The sequence below is a fragment of the Emydura macquarii genome, unplaced genomic scaffold (genome assembly GCF_026122565.2).
Source record: "Emydura macquarii macquarii isolate MOO-44397 ecotype Brisbane River unplaced genomic scaffold, CSIRO-AGI_Emac_v2 contig_778, whole genome shotgun sequence".
NCBI classification, from domain to species: Eukaryota; Metazoa; Chordata; order Testudines; family Chelidae; genus Emydura; species Emydura macquarii.
Window position 1 is genome coordinate 49,686 of NW_027130915.1, and position 18,581 is coordinate 68,266.

General features: G+C 46.5%; 1 protein-coding gene across 1 annotated transcript; it reads left to right on the top strand.

Moving 5' to 3' along the window:
- Positions 1–852: 852 nt before the first annotated feature.
- LOC137149593 (GTPase IMAP family member 7-like) lies at positions 853–3,985 on the top strand. Its single transcript, XM_067543103.1, has 2 exons — positions 853–892; positions 3,063–3,985. Exons 1-2 carry the CDS (start codon positions 853–855, stop codon positions 3,983–3,985), a joined length of 963 nt encoding a protein of 320 aa, XP_067399204.1.
- The last annotated feature ends 14,596 nt before the right edge of the window (positions 3,986–18,581 follow it).

The following is an 18,581-nucleotide window of genomic DNA, read 5'->3' on the forward strand; positions in this document are numbered from 1 at the left end:
GGATCACCTCTGGATCCTTTTTTTAAGATTGGCATCACATTAAAAGAAGTTTATTAAGTCAGAAAGGTAGATTTTAAGTGATTATAAGAGGTAGGCCTAAAAGTCAGAGATAGTTAGCTAGTAAACTTGTATTCTAAATCCTACACCTTTAGACTAAGCAAGAGATTCATCTAACAGCTTTTCTCACCCCACTGGATGATGCAGGAAGGTTATAGTTCTTAATACGGAGGCTGACTTTCCTTCCCAGCCTGGGACCAGTCTCCTCAGTTCAAGTCTTTGTTTTCCCAGTGTTCTTGTTGCCTTCAGCTTAGCTGGGGGAGGAGAGAGGCAGTCTCGTGATGCCACTGTCCCTTATTTTATATTCTTAACTCAAGACCCTGGAAACATACTGGTCAAGACATGTCCTTGTGGGTCTTGCTGAGTCACAGGGTTGAGCAATCCCTATGGTGTGGTGCTTGCACAGCTGTCATTGAATTGTAAATCCCTTGTTTACTGTTCCCCTGCTGGTCAATGGCTGGGCAAGATAGTTCCATGCCCAACCAGGTGTTAGTCACCTCCTTTGTCATTATCACTGGAGAACTAGCAGTGGACGATTCCCAAACTAACAACGTGTTTCAATAGCAGCCATAGCAAAACCTCATAACTTCATACCCAATAACGATATACATATTTTGATAGAGCAATGGGTTTCAGCAGATCATGATATTTTATATGGTATCTTACATGGCACACTTTGCATGCAAGATCACATGCATATACAAATAATTAATACGGGGATTACAGGGTGCTACTTTGAGGTACAGTGTGTCACACTGTATATTAAATCATCATTGGGTCAAGCAAAGCGCGATAATGGCTCTGCAGCTGAGTGGGCAGGGCACTCACCTGGGAGGTGGGCAACCCAGCTTTGAATCACTGCTCCACATCAGATGGGGGAAAGAGAACCGAGGTCTCCTTAGGCCAGCTGAGTACTCTCGTCACTGGGCTAATGGTTACCAGGGTAGATTCCTCCATTTTATTGCAAAAACAGCTTAGGAACCTGATGCCAGGAGAGGGGTTCCTGAGTGTGGATCTCAAGCAGAGACAGGTGCCTCCCTGCAGCCTGGATTTGGACACCTAACAGCTCATAACACCTTTAGGCTTCCCCAAGTCTCTGGGATGTTATGTGGTTGCTGCCTGGTGTCTCATAGTCTCATCCCCCACAACCTCCATTTAAAAGGCAGATACTGGAGGGTCACTCTGTGGTGATGCCAGGATGAACCCACTGATTTCAGTGCCAGCCTTTGTTCCCTTGGTAGGAAGAAACAAGCTGTCTCTGCAGGCCCAGACACACAACTGTGTGTGTGATGTAGACCTGGCAATACAATGTTTTCCCCATAAACTGGGGTTTCCGACCTATCCGTAAGGAAAACTTGTCAATCTGTGAACTGGCTCCTTCCCCACGTCCCTAATTCCTGGGAGAAGGCAGCCAATCAGTCAGAGTCACTCAGTGTGCTGAGGGAGCACATGGAGCAGGCTGGGAGGAGGGAAGCACAGGAGGCAGCAGACTGGAGGCATCCAACCCCTCCTGCATGTGCAAGGCAGTGCAGAATGTGCTAAAAGCCGGTGCTATACACATAGCATGGCTTAGATATGTGATCAAAGGAAATACTGAGCTAGTGAAACTGGAGTGGACTGAAGTGCATCCAACAGCACCATCGGAAAGGGAAAGGGCAGGAATTAGGAGCAGTTTTCCCCCCAAAACACAGTATCGAATTAAGGATCCAGATTGCCCCAGCCAAGCCTCACCTACATCTTTGATCTTACTCAAATATGAACATAAACCTCAAAGATTAGTTTCTAAATTTTACTGAAGATTATTTTTCCTTTAGATTAACTTCAATTATTTCAATATTTTATATAATTAATTAATTACATTTAATAATTTAAATAATTAATTTCAATTCTTGAAACAAAATTCCCAAACCCACTGTGACCCGTCCCGTGCCCAGGGTAGCCCCCTGATAATGCCAAGGTCAGGGCAGGCTGCAAAAGAAGAGCAGATTCTCCCAGCTCTGGTGGGTGGCACTAAAGCCAGACTTTCCAACCAGCCACAAACTGCACTTCTGAATCCCCACAGAAACCAGTACACAAATACACACAGCCCCCTTTACTGCATTTCAGCTCCTGGCTCTCAAATCAGCACTAGGTCCAGGAAAGCGACCAGTTACTTAAACTCTCTGCGCTTTACTAAAAAAGTTCCCTCTGACCCTCAGCCACAGTACCAGTTCAATATAAGTTTGGATCTTACCTAAAATACCATGCTGCCAGCCAACCCTTTGGTAACTAAAACTAAAGGTCTATTGTAAAAAGAAAGAAACAAACTATGAGAGAAATGTTAAAGGGTTAAAGCAAATCAGATACATACAAATGATTGAAAGTCCAGATACATCAGCTTTCTAGAAGAAATGTGGAGCTGCAGGCTTGTATAGTTCCCTCTGGTTCACATCCAGTTCCTGGATGGGTCTCAGTCCTTTGTTACACAGCTTCAGTTGCAGATGTCTTGATCCAGAGACAGGTAGTTGGCTGAAGCTCAGGATAGAATGCAAAATGGTTTCTGTGGTTTGATCTTATAAACCCTCTGTCCCTGGCCATGCGGCCTGTGGAAAGTTACAAGAACTACAATGGAGTCCAGAGTCACATGGGCCAATCCCGGTAACTCTTCAGGTCTGCCTTTAGTTTCTTCCTGGGCCCCTTGCATCCGTGAGTGTCTTAATGGGCTATTAAACAGGCCATTGCCCTGCCGCCTCTCTGTCTGAGGTGTGTCCCAGCCAGCCTAAATTGACATACAGAAATATCAAATAAATCCATAACTTTCATCTCACACATAATACATGAACATAAGTGTTATTATCTTACTCCGCACAATATATCCTTTCTAACAGTACCTGACATGGTATATCTCACATGAATTATTATGATTCTGACATGCTGATGTCACACAATATACTAAATGCCCCCCCACTGATCCAGCCCACGTGACACGCACCTATATCTTTCAAACATCTCTTTGTTCCCAACAGCATCAAGTGATGGCAGCCAATCGACCAAAAGAGAAGAACTGAGAATTGTGCTTGTTGGTAGAACTGGATGTGGGAAAAGTGCAACAGGAAACACCATCGTTGGTAAAAAAGTGTTTGAGTCCAAAGCCTCACTCAAATCTGTAACCATGAAATGTAAGGATAGTAGAGTGACAGTGAAAGACAAAAGTGGTAATGAGAGGGATATTCTTGTTGTTGATACTCCTGGTCTTTTTGATACTCAGGTTTCTATTGATAAAACTGCCTCTGAGATTGCTCGCTGCATCTCGTACTCTTCCCCTGGGCCTCATGCTATAGTTGTAGTGATACAACTGGGCCGTTTCACTAAAGAGGAAAAAGATACAATGGACTGGATTAAAACAATTTTTGGAGCGGATGCAGTTAAATACAGCATATTCGTATTCACCTATGCAGACAATTTAGAAAATTGCACACTGGAAGATCACTTAGGAGAGATAGCAAACGACGATATTGGCAAATTGCTGACAAAATGTAAAAACCGAGTCTATGCTTTCAATAACAAAGCATCTGAGGAGAAGCAGAGAGATCAGGTTAATGCGCTCATTGAGATTATTGATCTGATGGTGCTTGATAATAAAGGCAAACATTACACTAATGAGATGTATTCACAGATAGAGGAAAGAATCACCGCTAAGATACAGAGTATAAAGAAAAAGAACGAAGAAGAGAAGGAAAAAAAGATACTGAACTTGAGGAAAAGAAACAGATACAGATTATTCAAGAGAAATTCAAGAAAAAAAGAGAACAGGACAGGGAAGCTTTACAGAAAGAGTTGGAAGCTTTACAAAAAGAATTCAAGAAAGATCTTGCAAAAATTGAGCAAGAATACAGAGCTAAACAAGAAAGGGCCAGGGATGAAGCCAAAAATGACAGTGGTATATTAGAATGGATTGCAGACGGCTTAAGTGGGTTGTGGAAAAAACTTCAAAGGGTTGTTTTAAAACATATTTGAAACCTAAATTATGGGGCTGTAGATATTTTTTATTTTTTCTCACATTGTGAGCAAATTTGTTTATTCAAATGCTAAGATGATTTGTCCAATTGTTATTTCTACAAACTCAGCCTGGGAATCTGATAATCAAGCTCTGTTTCTATGCCCTGTATATTATTGTGTAGGCTATAGGTGTTAGTATCTTCTAGGTAAGGCACAGGTATATGTTAAGGCAGTAACGCAATGAACCTACAAGCTTCAAGGCTGTAAGACAATAGCTTAGCTAAATAAGGCATAAGGCCCAAAGAAAGACTTGACATAAACTAGTAACCAGTAACTGACCCTGGATCATAAGATATCAAAAGATAGAACACTGTATGAAGTGCATTAAAATTGCTGATCTTTATAAAATACATGCTGTAATGTAGTAGTTAAAGCCAGTTAGGAGTATTTGGGGTTTTTGTGCAGACACAGGGTGTCAGCAGTGTGCTAACCACTAGCTGTCATGGTCAGTGAGTGATGTAGATGTTTATGAGTATAAGAGGAACTAACATGTTAGCATGCGAAAAACAAGGTACCCCAATATTAATAGGGTGAGGAAATACAGATAAGGAAAAGGGGATGAAACCCCTACCGAATCTGCATTAGGCATAGTGGTGTCAGCTTAACACATTATAAAAGTTGTATCCCAGCCTGCATGCCTTGGGAGATGCCACGATGACGCCCACTTGTGATGTTGATGATGGTGAGGGTAAATACAAGGATGACGACTACCACTTCAGGTTGTTCTGCAAGGGATGGTGGGAGTATATGAATGCTCAGATGCTCATTCTGTATTATCTCTACCTACCTTATGGGGCTGGAGTGTTTGTAACTTTGCTAAGTCTGTGAATAAAACTATTAGAAATACAGAAGGGTTTTTCCTAAGTGTGAGTGTTGCAACCACGCACATCGAGGTTCTCAGCTAAACAGTAATTTTAATAATTCTGGGCCTGACCTTGGGACCAGAACCTACCAAAGCCTCAGAGTGTGAATTGGAGATTCTTACATAATAAATATAATTAATACACCATCGATAGATCAGGCAACAATTGCCACCAATAAAGATGTTGTTGGTGATTTGATGATGGTTGAGGCTGCATAAAATCCATCTTGCTCTTCCTTTGGCAAGGCAGTGCTAACAGTAGTAAAATATGTTTATTAGTGAAACAAGCTTATACAAAATCATTTGCCGACCAGCCTAAATCCTATATGTGAAGCTGAGTCTCTCATACCTATATTAGATAAGCATATTAATACAAAACATGAGTGTTGAACCTATTTTAATGTCTTTGTTAACATTAGGCATTAGATTCCATAAAAGATTATGGACTGAACTCAATCTTTGTAGCTGCAGATTAAGAATTGTATTAGAGTTGCCACCCCTATCCCGCCTCATTTATCACTAACGTATTTTCATGCGAGTGACTCCACACAAAGTAAATTGTATTGTATTATAGATTGTGGAGGCAGTGACACCTGCACACCCTGTATTCATGTTGCTTATAAGTTGCCAAACCTTAACTGTTTGTGCTGAAATTTCCTATTTATGGTGTCAGCTTCGAGCTGAAATTTTAGGGGGTTTTTTTGGTTAAGTTTCAGCTAACAATGTCCATCCATTTCTCAGAATAAGATTGGGGAATAATATGTTGTTTTACCCCCATTAGCAAATTAGCTGTAAGAATTTTTTTAGGTGCGCTAGTGCCTCTATGCTTTTGAGCAGAGACTTGCAATTTGCCATGGGTTTGCCCTGGCGTCAGATGTATCTTTTGCTGTTCTGGTGAAAAAAATGTCCACAGCTCTTAGAAAAGTCCCAGTTCCCACATGCTCAGTACAGACTAGCTAGAGTTTGGCAGCTACATGGAGAGTTGGATGGAAATAGAGGGAGAGGAATGCCCTGATGGGTATACAGGCAAAGACATGGGGGAGGGTGGAGGAAGAGGAGGGAAGAAGCCACCTACAAGCTTCAAGGCTGTAAGACAATAGACAGAAGCGGTGGCTATGTGGGCTAGATAGACACACAAGGGAAGGTGGGTAAGAAAGGGAGGTGGAATGGGACAGGAGCCAGGTGGATAGGGGAACAGAGTCTTTCAGGGTTCAGAAGGGCAGAAGGGTTAATACTCACTAAGGCACACTCCCCTCCACAACCTGGAACTGAAGCCAGGAGTCCTGAGCCTCTACAACCCTCGCTCAGCAAATAGCTGCAAAACCCACTGACTGACTGTGAATCCCATCGCGTGCTAGTGTCTGATCCACACACAGAAGAGGGTCCAGAGCCTCACTGGAAACTGAACTGATCCCCACTGAAATCAGGGGATGTTCGGAGCCTAAACACCTTTGAGGATCTGCAGCTAAGAACCTACTACTGCTACCAGTTATTCAGCTAGGGTGGTTGGGGTCTGTCTGGTGGACCTAAAGTGAATATGCTTCCATATTGGATTGGGAGCAAGAGAAGAGGGTAAGCCTGGGTCCTCCTGCCGCCTCTGACCCTGAGTCCCTCTATGCCCACTGGCAAAGAGTTCAATGTGGTGAAACAGCAACTCCTATCAGGCCTGACAAACTCACTAACCCTAATACATTGCCACTGTAGTATTTATCCGTGAATAATGTTACATAGGGTGTTGTAAGCATTGTGAGATGTATGTGAGGCGTTATTCAAAAAGTTGCATGTAATATGTAACATGTAATATTCATGTAATATGTTTACATTATGTAAACAAATAGAATAGATAAACAAGTTTTTCCCAGGCAAAGGAATGTCTGTCGAGGTCTCCGATGTCAGTTCAGCATTGTGTAAGTCAGTGCAAAACAAACTTAACTTGCATATTAAGTTAACACGAGAATGAGAGAGCCAATATGGCGTCAGCGCACTGAAGAACAAACAGCAGGGAAAAGAACTTCAAAGGGACACATTTCAAAGTTTACTGGACTATAAGGAGGAAGAAAGTGAATCCCTTGGTGGCCCATCACTGAGGGAGCGAAAAGGACAGCGCAGTTTGTATCCATGAAAGCTAGATCCTGGACTTTGGGACTGGAAACACTGGGAGTTTACTTTAGGTGAAAAACTTAACGTTGACAAAGATTTTAGCCTGCTAAAGTTGTGTTTAGTCTCTTAGAAGCATGTTATCCTTTTGTTTTAGTTGTAACCATATCTGTTTCTACTGCCCTTAGTCAGTATCCCTAGAATCTCTCTCTTTGTTAATAAACTCCTCTTTGTTTTATCGTCCGTGTGAATTCTTAGTGGAACCAAGTAGGCTGGTGTGTCCACTGTTGCTCTGGAGGCAGTGGACGTGGTAATTATTGTCAGTGTGCAGTGACAGGGCTGGATACTACCAGGGGACGCTCTCTAAGGGGGCTCATGGACTGGGGTGCACCAAATGTTACCTACAAGTAAAGTGGGGCGAAACAAAGCAAAGTAAAGGCGGAATCCTGAGACATTTGCCTGGGGTGGCTCACAGACTGGAACCCTGAGGGGGGCACCAAGCAGACAACCCTGCACAGCGCCCAATGCCAGCAGATTAACCCTGTAACCTTTAAATTTCAGCTGCCTGAGATGTTAAAATACATCCTGTTTTTCACATCTCGCTCCTGAAACCACTCACAAAGAACCTGTTCTGGTACAGCCACCGCCTTCACCTGTTCAGGGCCAGGGCCATGAGGAGTATGCTGTTCACGCCATTCTGGACTCCAAACTCAGATGAAGCAGCTTGTAGTACCTGGAGGAATACGGGCCTGGGGCACACTCATGGGAACCCACTAGTCACCTGCCTGCCTATGACCAGGTGAAGGCCTTCCACAGGGCCCATGCTGACAAGCCTGGGCTGGCAATTCCCCAGGGTCAACCTGAGGATGGGAATGATGTGCGACTCCATGGGTCTGGAAACCAGCTCTCCTGGTGCCTGGGCCGCTGCCATGTGCACACCACAACCTGACACTTCTGCCAAAGCAGGGAACAGCAACCTATGTGCCCGACGGGCTCAGGCTCCACTGGAATTCCTACTCATGGGACTCCAACTGCTGGTGCCCACTGTAGTCCCTGATTGGCCCAGACATGCTATTCCAGGCCTACGGAAACACCTGCAGGCCGTCTGCGCAACTAGATGGGTCCCTGGCTTGCTGCTGCAAACAGACCCTGCTGCACATTCCTGGTACCTCACCTTGCTCCTGTTTCCTGGCCCCCGTTCTGCACCTGACACCTTGCCCTGCCTCTCTTCCACTGTCCCTACTTTGACTGACTGACTCAGCTCTGACCGGAGGTGGCTCATCAGCCTTGATTCCAGCCTGATCCTATGTCACAACACTGGTACAGGCTGCTGCTTCTGGCCTTGACCCTCTTGGCTGAACCTGCAGCACATTATTGAACGCCCTCCAACCCAAGCCCTGTCCTCAGCCCATGCCCCATAGCTGGGATCTTGACAGCCTCATGCGCTGTAACTTTGTCTGGCACCTGGATACCAGGGTGATTGGCAGGTTTGAAACACCACACATGGACAGATGGGCTGTGGTGTCGTCAGTGAGAGATCTGTGTCTCCTTGTCCCTTCACTTTAACCTTTTCTTCTACCATCTCCACTCCTTACCGCACAGACATCTCTAGGGCCAGGAATTCAGGCCTGGTGGTGCCGGCTGGTTCCAGTTTGGTGTCAGAGGCTGAGATCTCTGGACCCCTCCTGATTCTCACAGGTAGCTCTGGTTGCTGTGGAGGCAGAGAAGAGAGAATCAGAACCAGAGATCAGGTCCCCTTTTATTCCCAGGCAATCTGAGACTGTACAGAGCCGGGCCGAGCAGGACCTGGTGCATGCGGGGATTTGTGCTCAGGGCAGAGGCCTCTGCAGGGATCATGGGGGGCTGGGGGATCTCACGGTTGAGGGTGAGGCACTGCAGGCTGGGCATGAGACTATTTGTTCCTGTCTCAGGATGCTGTGAGGTGGATGATAACAGATTAGCAGTGCTGTGATTTGCACTGATAAAAGGACAGAGATGCACACTGTGTAAATTTCTGGGCCAGGGGACATTAATGGGGTGATCAGGGTCCAGCTAATAATGTCTAGGACAGACAGGAAAGGGGGGAATCCTAGCTAAGAAAATGCAGCAGCAAAAATGCCAGGGCCAATGTCAGCGCTGAGGACACCCACGGGCGTGGCCTCTTCATGGCCTTAATGCTAACATGCCGCCTTTCCCCAGCAGCCTCCAGCTGTGGCCCTAACACCATGTCACAAACAGAGTGAATTTAGCATCACATCCCCATTCCAGGAATGAGAAACTGAGACACAGAGTAGCTGTTGTTAGGTATATAAACAAAGGGCGTCTGTCTCGCTGTGACAGGCAGTACAGACCCTCAGGGGGATCCAAGTGGGGGCTATGGGTCCTGCTCCCCCCATGTCCCAATTTCCTTTATACAGCTGGGTAATGCCTAAAAGCTGGGGCCTTGAGGAGTAGCTCCCTCATGTGCTCGGGGGGCAGGTAGTCAGAGCCGCTGACCCCAGTTCCTGGAAGCCGCTGTAAAGAGGCGAAATGGGGGCTGCTGCAGCTCTGCAGTGGACAACCTCCCCCCTCCTGGCTCTGGGACACAGTGGGTGCCAATCTGTACATTCGTCTGTGATTTGTCTCTGTGGGAGCCGCATCCTCCAGAACAAGCAGCCCAATGGCTGAGACTCTTCTGAGACGAGAGCTGTGCTGCACACCCTATTGGTACCCCATCTCTCCCACTCCCCACCCCGGCCGGCTTCTCTCAGCCCCTCTTCTGCCTTGTCTGTCAGACCGTGAGCTCTTTGGGGCTTTCACACCACAGTAACTCCATTGCCGTTAGTGGAGTCACTCCTGATTTACACCAGTGTGAACGAGAGAAGAATTGGGCCCAGTACCTTTTCTCAGGGCAGATCACGAGGGGAAAACTGACGGTGCAAAGGGCCCTTATGTCTCGTACTGACCATTCACCCCCAGCAACATAAGAGAGAGATTTTCAGAGTGAGGCACCCACAGCTCTGCACACATGGACATGCACCCAGCCTGTCACTGCTGTTATTGCTGCGAATTCTTACAGCACCCACAGCTGAGCTAGACGCTTTGCAGCAGAACTAGAAAGTCCTGGTCCCTGCCCTGTGGAGCTTCCCATCACAGGCCTGGATCCTGCAGGCTGATCTGAGCAGGGGAACCCTCAAGCCCACTCAGCCCCATCGAGGTCAGTGGGGCTCCACAGGATACAGTGGCTCTCCTGCATGGACCAGCTTGCAGGGTCTGATTTAATATTGGCTGTGAAGAGTGAGAGTAACCATAGGGGCTGGGACTGGCTGCTTCCCCCTCTGGGCTCTGAACTCAGAGTGCAAGACAAAACCAAAATCAACAGTTTTTATTTCTATTTTAAATCAGTCTAATGAAGTTTTTTTGAGTCTGGCTCATGATTTCTGAATGTCTGGGGGTGGCAATAAGGGCATTAGCTGGACAGATCAGGGACTTTCTTATGGAAAGTCAAAAAGGAAATATAGGAAATTAAAAACAAACAACTCTGGTAACTCAATGTTGAGGCTTCCCTGTTAGCCACACACTAGGGCATCCCTCTTTTTCCCAGTCCAAATGGCTCCAGGCGCAACCTGGTTAATTTAGGCACTCCCCGCTTTCTCAGTCCATAGGGCTACAGGGGAAAGGCACCTACCCTTACCCAATTCACACTCTAGGGTTCAGGGTCACCCATACCCAGTTCTACTTCGAGTGCTTGCTCATGTCCATTCCAATATAGGTGAGTGCACGCCACCGTGCACGGGTTCCCAGAACGTTTTTCCCCTTAGCAGACCCCATAGGGTTGGCTCAGGTGCCCCCTGGAGTACTGCGCTCATGCCGCGGTATATGAGGCACTGCCAACTCTACAGTCCCCTCAGTTCCTTCTTTCCACCTATGACGGTTGCTGGAATGTCTCTTGCTTTTCGCAAGTATCTTCCCCTTGTAGAACTTTGTTGTGCATCGTTAGTCAAGTGTTAAGTAGTGTTAAGTGTTAAGTAGAGTAGTTAGGATTCGATAGAAGCCCTCAGGGGCTTAGGGTGGCCGGGCCATGCCCGGGTCACCTGGCTTTAAGCCTTGCGCCGCTTGCGGCAAGGCTTTTCCAATTAGTGACCCTCATGATCGCTGCCTCAAGTGCCTGGGAGAGCAGCATCAGAGGGAGAAGTGTCGGATTTGTAAAGCTTTCAAGCCTAGGACTCAGAAGGAGCGGGACATTCGGCTGAAAGCTAATGTGGAAGCACAAAAGCAAGGCCTGGTCGGCCTTACACTGAAATGAGTGATGGAAATGTAAGTTAGCATGACTATAGATGGAAAAACCCACTGAAAACTGTTGATTGCACTTTAAGCTCTTTTCGAAACTAGCTGCTTTTGTTATTGCCCCAGCTATGCTTGTAACAGATAAGGGGGTAGCCATTAGACTTGTGTAATAGATAAGGAAGTAGCCGTAAGACTTGTTTTGCAATGGAAAACTCCACTATGCGATCAGTATGTGAAGAGTTATCCTATATAAGCCATAGGCATTCAAACCTGTATGGAGACTCCTGACAGCAGCACAGAAACCCTGTGCTGTCCAGGGCTCCCCTATGGCCATAGCTCTCTGTGTGTCTGTCAGAATAAAGCTCTGCTCGATCTGACCCTAAATGAGAAGCTGTGTGATGTTTTCCATGACAATTTGGTGCCGTGATTCGGATCTCCAAGCACTGGTATCATCCAGGAAGGACCGTGGACTGCTCCCCACCAAACCCCAGGCGTCACTCAAAAGGTAAGAGACCTTTTAAATCTCTATTCGGGGTTTTGGAGGAGGGCTGCCTATAGGCTTCCTGTGCAAGAACAGCCAAGCGAGATCCGAACTTTGTTAAGGGTCGAGGTGAGCTTTAAAACTGCATGTCTGTCTGTCCTGTCTGTCTGTCTCTGAAAAGCACGCAGGGAGAATCTAGGGGTTCATACTGCGGGCTGAGGACACTATCAGGTCCTCACCTCGGCTGTTCTGAAACAATACACCCAGCAGCACATTAAGGGGTGCTAAGACGAATGAGTGAGTCCTGAATGATTGTGTTTGACAAAATGAGCCGTTGACCAGGTCTTGGACTAAGGCAAGTTCCAGTTGCCCTGATTCCACTGCGAGCCTTGTTGGCGATGACTGGTGTGAGTCAATTGCAAGGGGGGGCTTGCCTGAACCCAGTGACCCAACGGACAGGTGGAGTGTTTGCAGCCGCAAGGCTACCCCTCCCCTTCTCTGATTCATGAGCCTCCTTAGATCCGTTGTCCAAGACACCTTAGCCTTGATCACTGGACGGGCCTAGGGTTCAGACTCCTGTGACTTTGGAGGACCCCTTTTTGTGTCTTGTCTCTTTCCCAAACCCCTCCCGCTAAATCAGCATTCCGATATCGGGTTCGTCCTCACCTCGGCAGTGGAGATTGCGGGCTGAGAACGAGGCGGTACGGATCCCTCAATAAGCCATGCCTGCGTCTTGTGTGAGTGAAAATGGGAACAGGACAGTCTAAGCAAGTGCCAGTTCCCTCTAAAGGAACCCCAGCCTGTTACATGTATACACATTATTCCCCCCAAATTTGCAAGTTTCTGGGTAAATGGCATTTTTTCACTAGAGATGATCCCAGCAAACAATTCCCTGAGGCAGGAACATTTGATCTAGACAAAATAACATATTTGAGAGGGGCATTAGAGTCACTGGGATCCCAGACATTATGGGATGCATTTTTTGACTGGTACTATGAAGCTTCAAAAAGGCGTAATAAGTCATAAACTCAGAGTCTCAAAGACTCCCAGGAAAAATTAAAACAGCAATTGAAAGAGGTACGGGAGAAATTGGCCTCTCCCCCAAATTCGGGCCCTAGACATCTTTATCCAGCATTAAAAGGGGTACCCCATCTTCATGAAATGACTGAGGACCTGCTAGACCTAGGGTCCCCAATCCCTACTGCACCCCCGGTTCAGCCAGCTAGTTCTAATCAACTCAGACGGCCACCAGCTTATAAAGAACAAGAAGCTCTGCCTGACTCTACTACCAGCCCTGACCCAGGTATATCTGCCCAGACTGCCAGCCCGGGACCCACTTCTGTGATTACTAGTCAACCCCAATGTAGTCCTGATTCCTCCGGATATGATCTCCAACCGCGACCCACTGCAGGTCCGACTAAACTATTCCCGCTCCGGCTGTGATACGACACGTGCCCAGGGTAGCCAACTGATAATGTCAAGGTCAGGGCAGGCTGCAAAAGGAGAGCAGATTCTCCCCATGCTGGTGGGTGACACTGAAGCCCGGCTTCCCAACCAGCCACGAACTGCTTCTGATTACCCCACACTGGATATCATGAAGCCAGTCCACAAATGCCCACAGCCCCCTTCACTGCATTTCAGCTCCAGGCTCCCAAATCAGCACCAGGTCCAGCAAAGAGACCAGTTACTAGAACTCTCTGCTCTTTGCTAAAAAGGTTCCCTCTGACACTAAAGGGTCAGCCACAGCCCCAGATCAATATAAGTTTGGACCTTATCTAAAATACCATGCTGGCAGCCAATCCTTTAGTATCTAAACTAAAGGTTTATTGTAAAAAGAAAGAAATAAACCACGAGAGAAATGTTAAAGGGTTAAAGTAAATCACAGATATACAAATGATTAAAAGTCCATATACTTCAGATTTCTGGAGGAAATGTGGAGTTGCAGGCTTGTGTAGTTCTCTCTGGTTCACATCCAGTACCTGGATGGGTCTAAGTCCTTCGGTTCAGTTGCAAGATGAATTGGTCCAGAGATAGGTGTAGGTCTGCAGACTGGACAGGAACAAAGACAAGATGGTTTCTCTGGCTTGATCTTATAAACCACCTCCTCCGGCCATGCGGCCTGTGGGCAGTCACAAGACCCAAAATGGAGTCCATAGTCACATGGGCCAATCCTGGTGACTCCTCTGGTGTGCCTGGGGTCCATAGTCACACGGGACAGTCCTGATGTTTCATCAGGTAGGCTGCCTGCAATGGAGTCCAGAGTCACGTAAGCAGGTTCTGGTGACTCAGTGGTGATGCTGGCTTCTCTCTCTGGGCCCCTTGCACCTGGGAATGCCTTAATGGGCCATTAAGCAGGCCGTTGTTCTGCAGCCTTCCTATCTGGGGTGTTGCCCAGGCAGCACAATTTGAAATACAGATCTCTCAAATACATCTATAACTTCCATTTCAAATATCACACATAAACATAAGTATTATTATCTTACTTAGCACATTATAACCTTCCTAACAGTACCTGACATGGCATATCCCACATGGATTATTATGCCATACTGATGTCACCCAATATACTACATGTCCCCCCACTCAAGCCAGCCTGCATGACACCGGCAACTTCCAGGACAAAGGACAGACCTAGTAACTGTGCATGTCCCATGGTCCCTGACAGACTAATTTAACCTAGCTCGAGCATTTCCAAAAATCAGGGAAGATCCTGTAAAATTCCAAGAAGAGCTCCAAACTATTATAACTTGTTATGTCCCTACTTGGGCAGATTTAAATCAACTCTTGCACGCCATCCTTCCCCGAGAAACCATTCAAAGACTTCATACTGCAGCCCGCTGTCCAGCCCAAGAGCCCGGTAACCACCAAGTGTTAGCCGACGCTCGTAATCAACTACTAGATGCGGTACTTAAAATTTGCACACGGAAAGCCGATTGGACCAAAATTAACGTGTGCAAACAAAACAAAGGGGAAGAACCATCTGATTACCCCCAGAGATTAAAGCAGGTGTTTGAACACCACTCGGGTATGAATGATCCTGAGCAAAACGCACCACAAGCCGTGTCTGCTGCCTTCGTTCAAGGACTTTCACCCAAGATTTCAAGTGAAATTCAACTGGTAGTGATCAGCTGGGAGGTGTGAAGGGAAAAGAAGATAGGGTCTCTGTTTCTGCTGAGAACTGATTTTTAGAAATGGCTGCAAAAGTCTGAGATTGAAAGTGCCTTTCTAGCAGAAGTTTAAATCTTAGAATGTTAAGGGTTAACAAGATAGTTATGGAACCTAGACGCCAGCAGGGATGGAATACAGAGAAAGACCTTGTAACTTGGATAAGGAAAGTTGAATATACTGAGCTAAGAAAATTCCTAGATAAGTAGTTTTTTTTAGTATGTATGGCCATGGAAATTGTGACGTAAAAAGACTTGTTTGTGTGAGGCTATAAAAAGCTGTTAGAATTTTATGTTAAGTTGTCGCCCCTTATATTTGAAGGGACCACCTTCTTTACATAAAGAATAAACTCTGACTTTGCTAATCTGTTGTTTGTCTTATTCTGGACTATCCGCTGGGCAACGGACTTGTAAGTAAGGACCCCTGAGTTTGGGTTCTTCCACAGAGGAAAAACCTTTGACAGAACTATTAGCTGCCGCACAACTTTTCCAGAAGAAATTAGAAAAATCAAAAGAAGATAGCGAGACCAAGTTAATGGCCCTTCAGATTCAACAATTACAAAACCATAGTGGAAATCAAAGGGGAAGGGGCAGGGGGAGGGGAAGGGGCAGGGGGAGAGGAAGAAGCAGAGGGGGAAGACAACTGAATAAGGGGCAAGTACAAATACCCAACCTTGGCAACATGGTCAATGGGGTCTACGGAAACCAGTGCCATTATTACAAACAAACTGGTCACTGGAAATCCACATGTCCCAACCGACCAGGTCGGACCCCAAACCCCATCATTTTCCCTCCCGCTCTCCCCAACCAAACCCCAACCCTAAACCACTATAGTAACCCTGCATAGGGCAGCGTGGAGGGTTGTGACATCATTGCTCCCTTGATTCCCCTAGATCAGTCTGGACCCAGCCTGCAGTGCCTTGTAAATGGTCAAGCTGTATCTTGCCTAGTTGATACCGGTGCTTCCCGCTCTACTTTAAGAGTTTCAGAATTCTCCCATGTTCCGGTTTCACCAGAAATTGTAAATGCAATGGGCATAAGCGGTCAGTCTATCCCTCACCCTGTGTCTCAACCCTTGTCAGTTACTATTGGCCCTATTTCTGAGCAGCATGCCTTTTTGCTCAGCCCGTCCGCACCAGTTAATCTATTGGGAAAAGATTTGTTATGCAAATTGGGTTGTGTCATTTATTGTACCCCGGATGATATTTATCTTGGCATACCAGAACCCGGAGGAGAAGCAATACTGACATTATTACAAGAATCTGACCTGAGAGGCACCGAGTCTGGCCCTTCCTCATTGCAACAGGAACTGTTAGCACAGGTGCCTCCACAATTATGGTCAACCCATTCAAACGAGGTAGGCCAAATAATAAATGCTGAACCTGTATGCATTACGCTAAACACGATAAGGCCTCTCCCTGGTGTCTTGCAGTACCCCATTTCCAGAGAAGCCGAAGAAGGAATTCGACCGGTTATCACCTCATTATTACAACAAGGGATTATTATTCCCACCCACAGCCCTTGTAACACTCCTATCCTCCCAGTAAAAAAACCTGGGAAAAACACTTACCGATTTGTGCAAGACCTCCGAGCAGTTAATGCTGCGGTCTTACCCTCTTTTCCTGTTGTCCCTAACCCTGCAACTATCCTGTCTTGTATCCCAGCAACAGCTACCTACTATACCGTTGTGGATCTCTGTTCTGCTTTCTTTTCTATCCCAGTCCACCCAGATAGCAAATTTTTGTTTGCCTTTACTTACCAAGGACTCCAGTACACCTGGTGTCGGCTCCCTATGGGGTACACCGAGGCTCCCACTCTTTTTTCGCAAATTTTGAAGAAAGACCTGGACTCCCTAGTCTTTGACGGCGGGTCTACCTTAATCCAGTATGTAGATGATTTAATGCTGACTTCTCCCTCCTTAGAAGTCTGTAAAAAAGATTCGCTTACCCTATTAACTGCGCTTGCCCTTAAGGGTCATAAGGCATCAAAATCTAAATTGCAACTGTCTTCCCCGAGTACATTACCTAGGTCACAATATTTCTGCAGGGGAAAGACACCTATCCTCTTCCAGGATCAATGCCATCCTACAAATACCTAAGCCTACCACTCGTAAACAAATGAGAAGCCTTTTAGGAATGGCGGGATACTGTAGGCAATGGATCCTTGGATATGCATCAATCGTGAAACCCCTGCAAAACATGACCCTAGATTCAGTCCCTGAATCCCTTATCTGGTCCCCCGAGGCCGAACAGTCTTTTGTATCCCTCAAGCAAGCTTTGTTTCAAGCACCCGCTCTAGGCTTACCAGACTACCAGAAACCTTTTACCCTTTGTTGTCACAAAAAAGGTGGGTTTGCTCAAGGGGTCCTGACTCAACCCCATGGAGACAAGAGCCGTCCTGTTGCGTATTTTAGCACTGCCTTAGACCCCGTAGCAGCTGGACTCCCTCCCTGTCTCCGTTCAGTTGCTGCAGCAGCCCTTTTAGTAGAAAAGGCTGAGACTCTAACTTTGGGATGCCCTTTGATTGTGGCCATTCCACATGCTGTTGCCACCCTACTTTTAAAAGACAAAACCCAGCATTTATCCAACTCGAGGCTAACCAAATATGAGAACCTCCTTCTTTCAGCCTCAAATGTCACCCTTACCCGTTGTCCCATATTAAATCCTGCCTCACTCCTCCCAACTCTCTCTGTCGGTGATCCTCATGATTGTTTGTAAGTTACTGAACATCTCCTTACTCCTCGCCTTGATCTCCAAGATGTCCCTTTGTTGAACCCTGACTTAGTTTTGTTTGTTGATGGTTCTTGCCTTAGGGACAGCTTGGGTAACCTTGTCTCTGGATATGTGGTATGTACCCAGCACCAGGTGTTAGAGGCACACCATCTGCAACATGTTTTGTCTGCCCAGATTGCTGAATTAATAGCCCTTACTCGCGCCTGTATACTAGCTAATAATCTATCTGCAACCATTTACACTGACTCCCGTTATGCCTTTGGAGTCATCCATGACTTTGGTCAACTCTGGAAGCAGCGAGGGTTCCTCACTTCGGCTGGAACCCCCATTCGAAATGGACAATATGTTGATGTGTTATTGCAGGCACTGCAGTTACCCTCCGCAGTTACCCTTTGCCCTAGCCATTGTTAAATGTCAAGCCCACCTTACCCCTTATGCATGGTAATGCCCTAGCTGATCAGGCAGCTAGGAATGCGGCCCTTTCCGGCCCTCCTGAGCCAGATTTTATTAACCTTTTCCTTTCCTCAGACCAGTTACCCCTGGCAAGCCTTACTAAGTTAACAGAACTTCAAGAACAGGCTCCAGAACAAGAAAAAGAGGACTGGCTATGACAAGGGTGCCAATTGTACCCAGACACATTGTGGTGCTCCCCGGATGGCCGCCTGGTAGCGCCCAAAACCCTTTTACCCTACATTGCCTGTGTGACCCACTCGGTGGCTCACACGAGCAAAGGGGGGATGATTGCTGCTGTACAGTGTGATTGGTTTGCCCCACATTTTTCTTCTATAGCACAACAGTACTGCAGAACCTGTCTTATCTGTCTGGCCCATAACATAGGCCAGAAAGAAAAGACCAAACCTTCAGCGCACCCCCCTCCGTGGGGA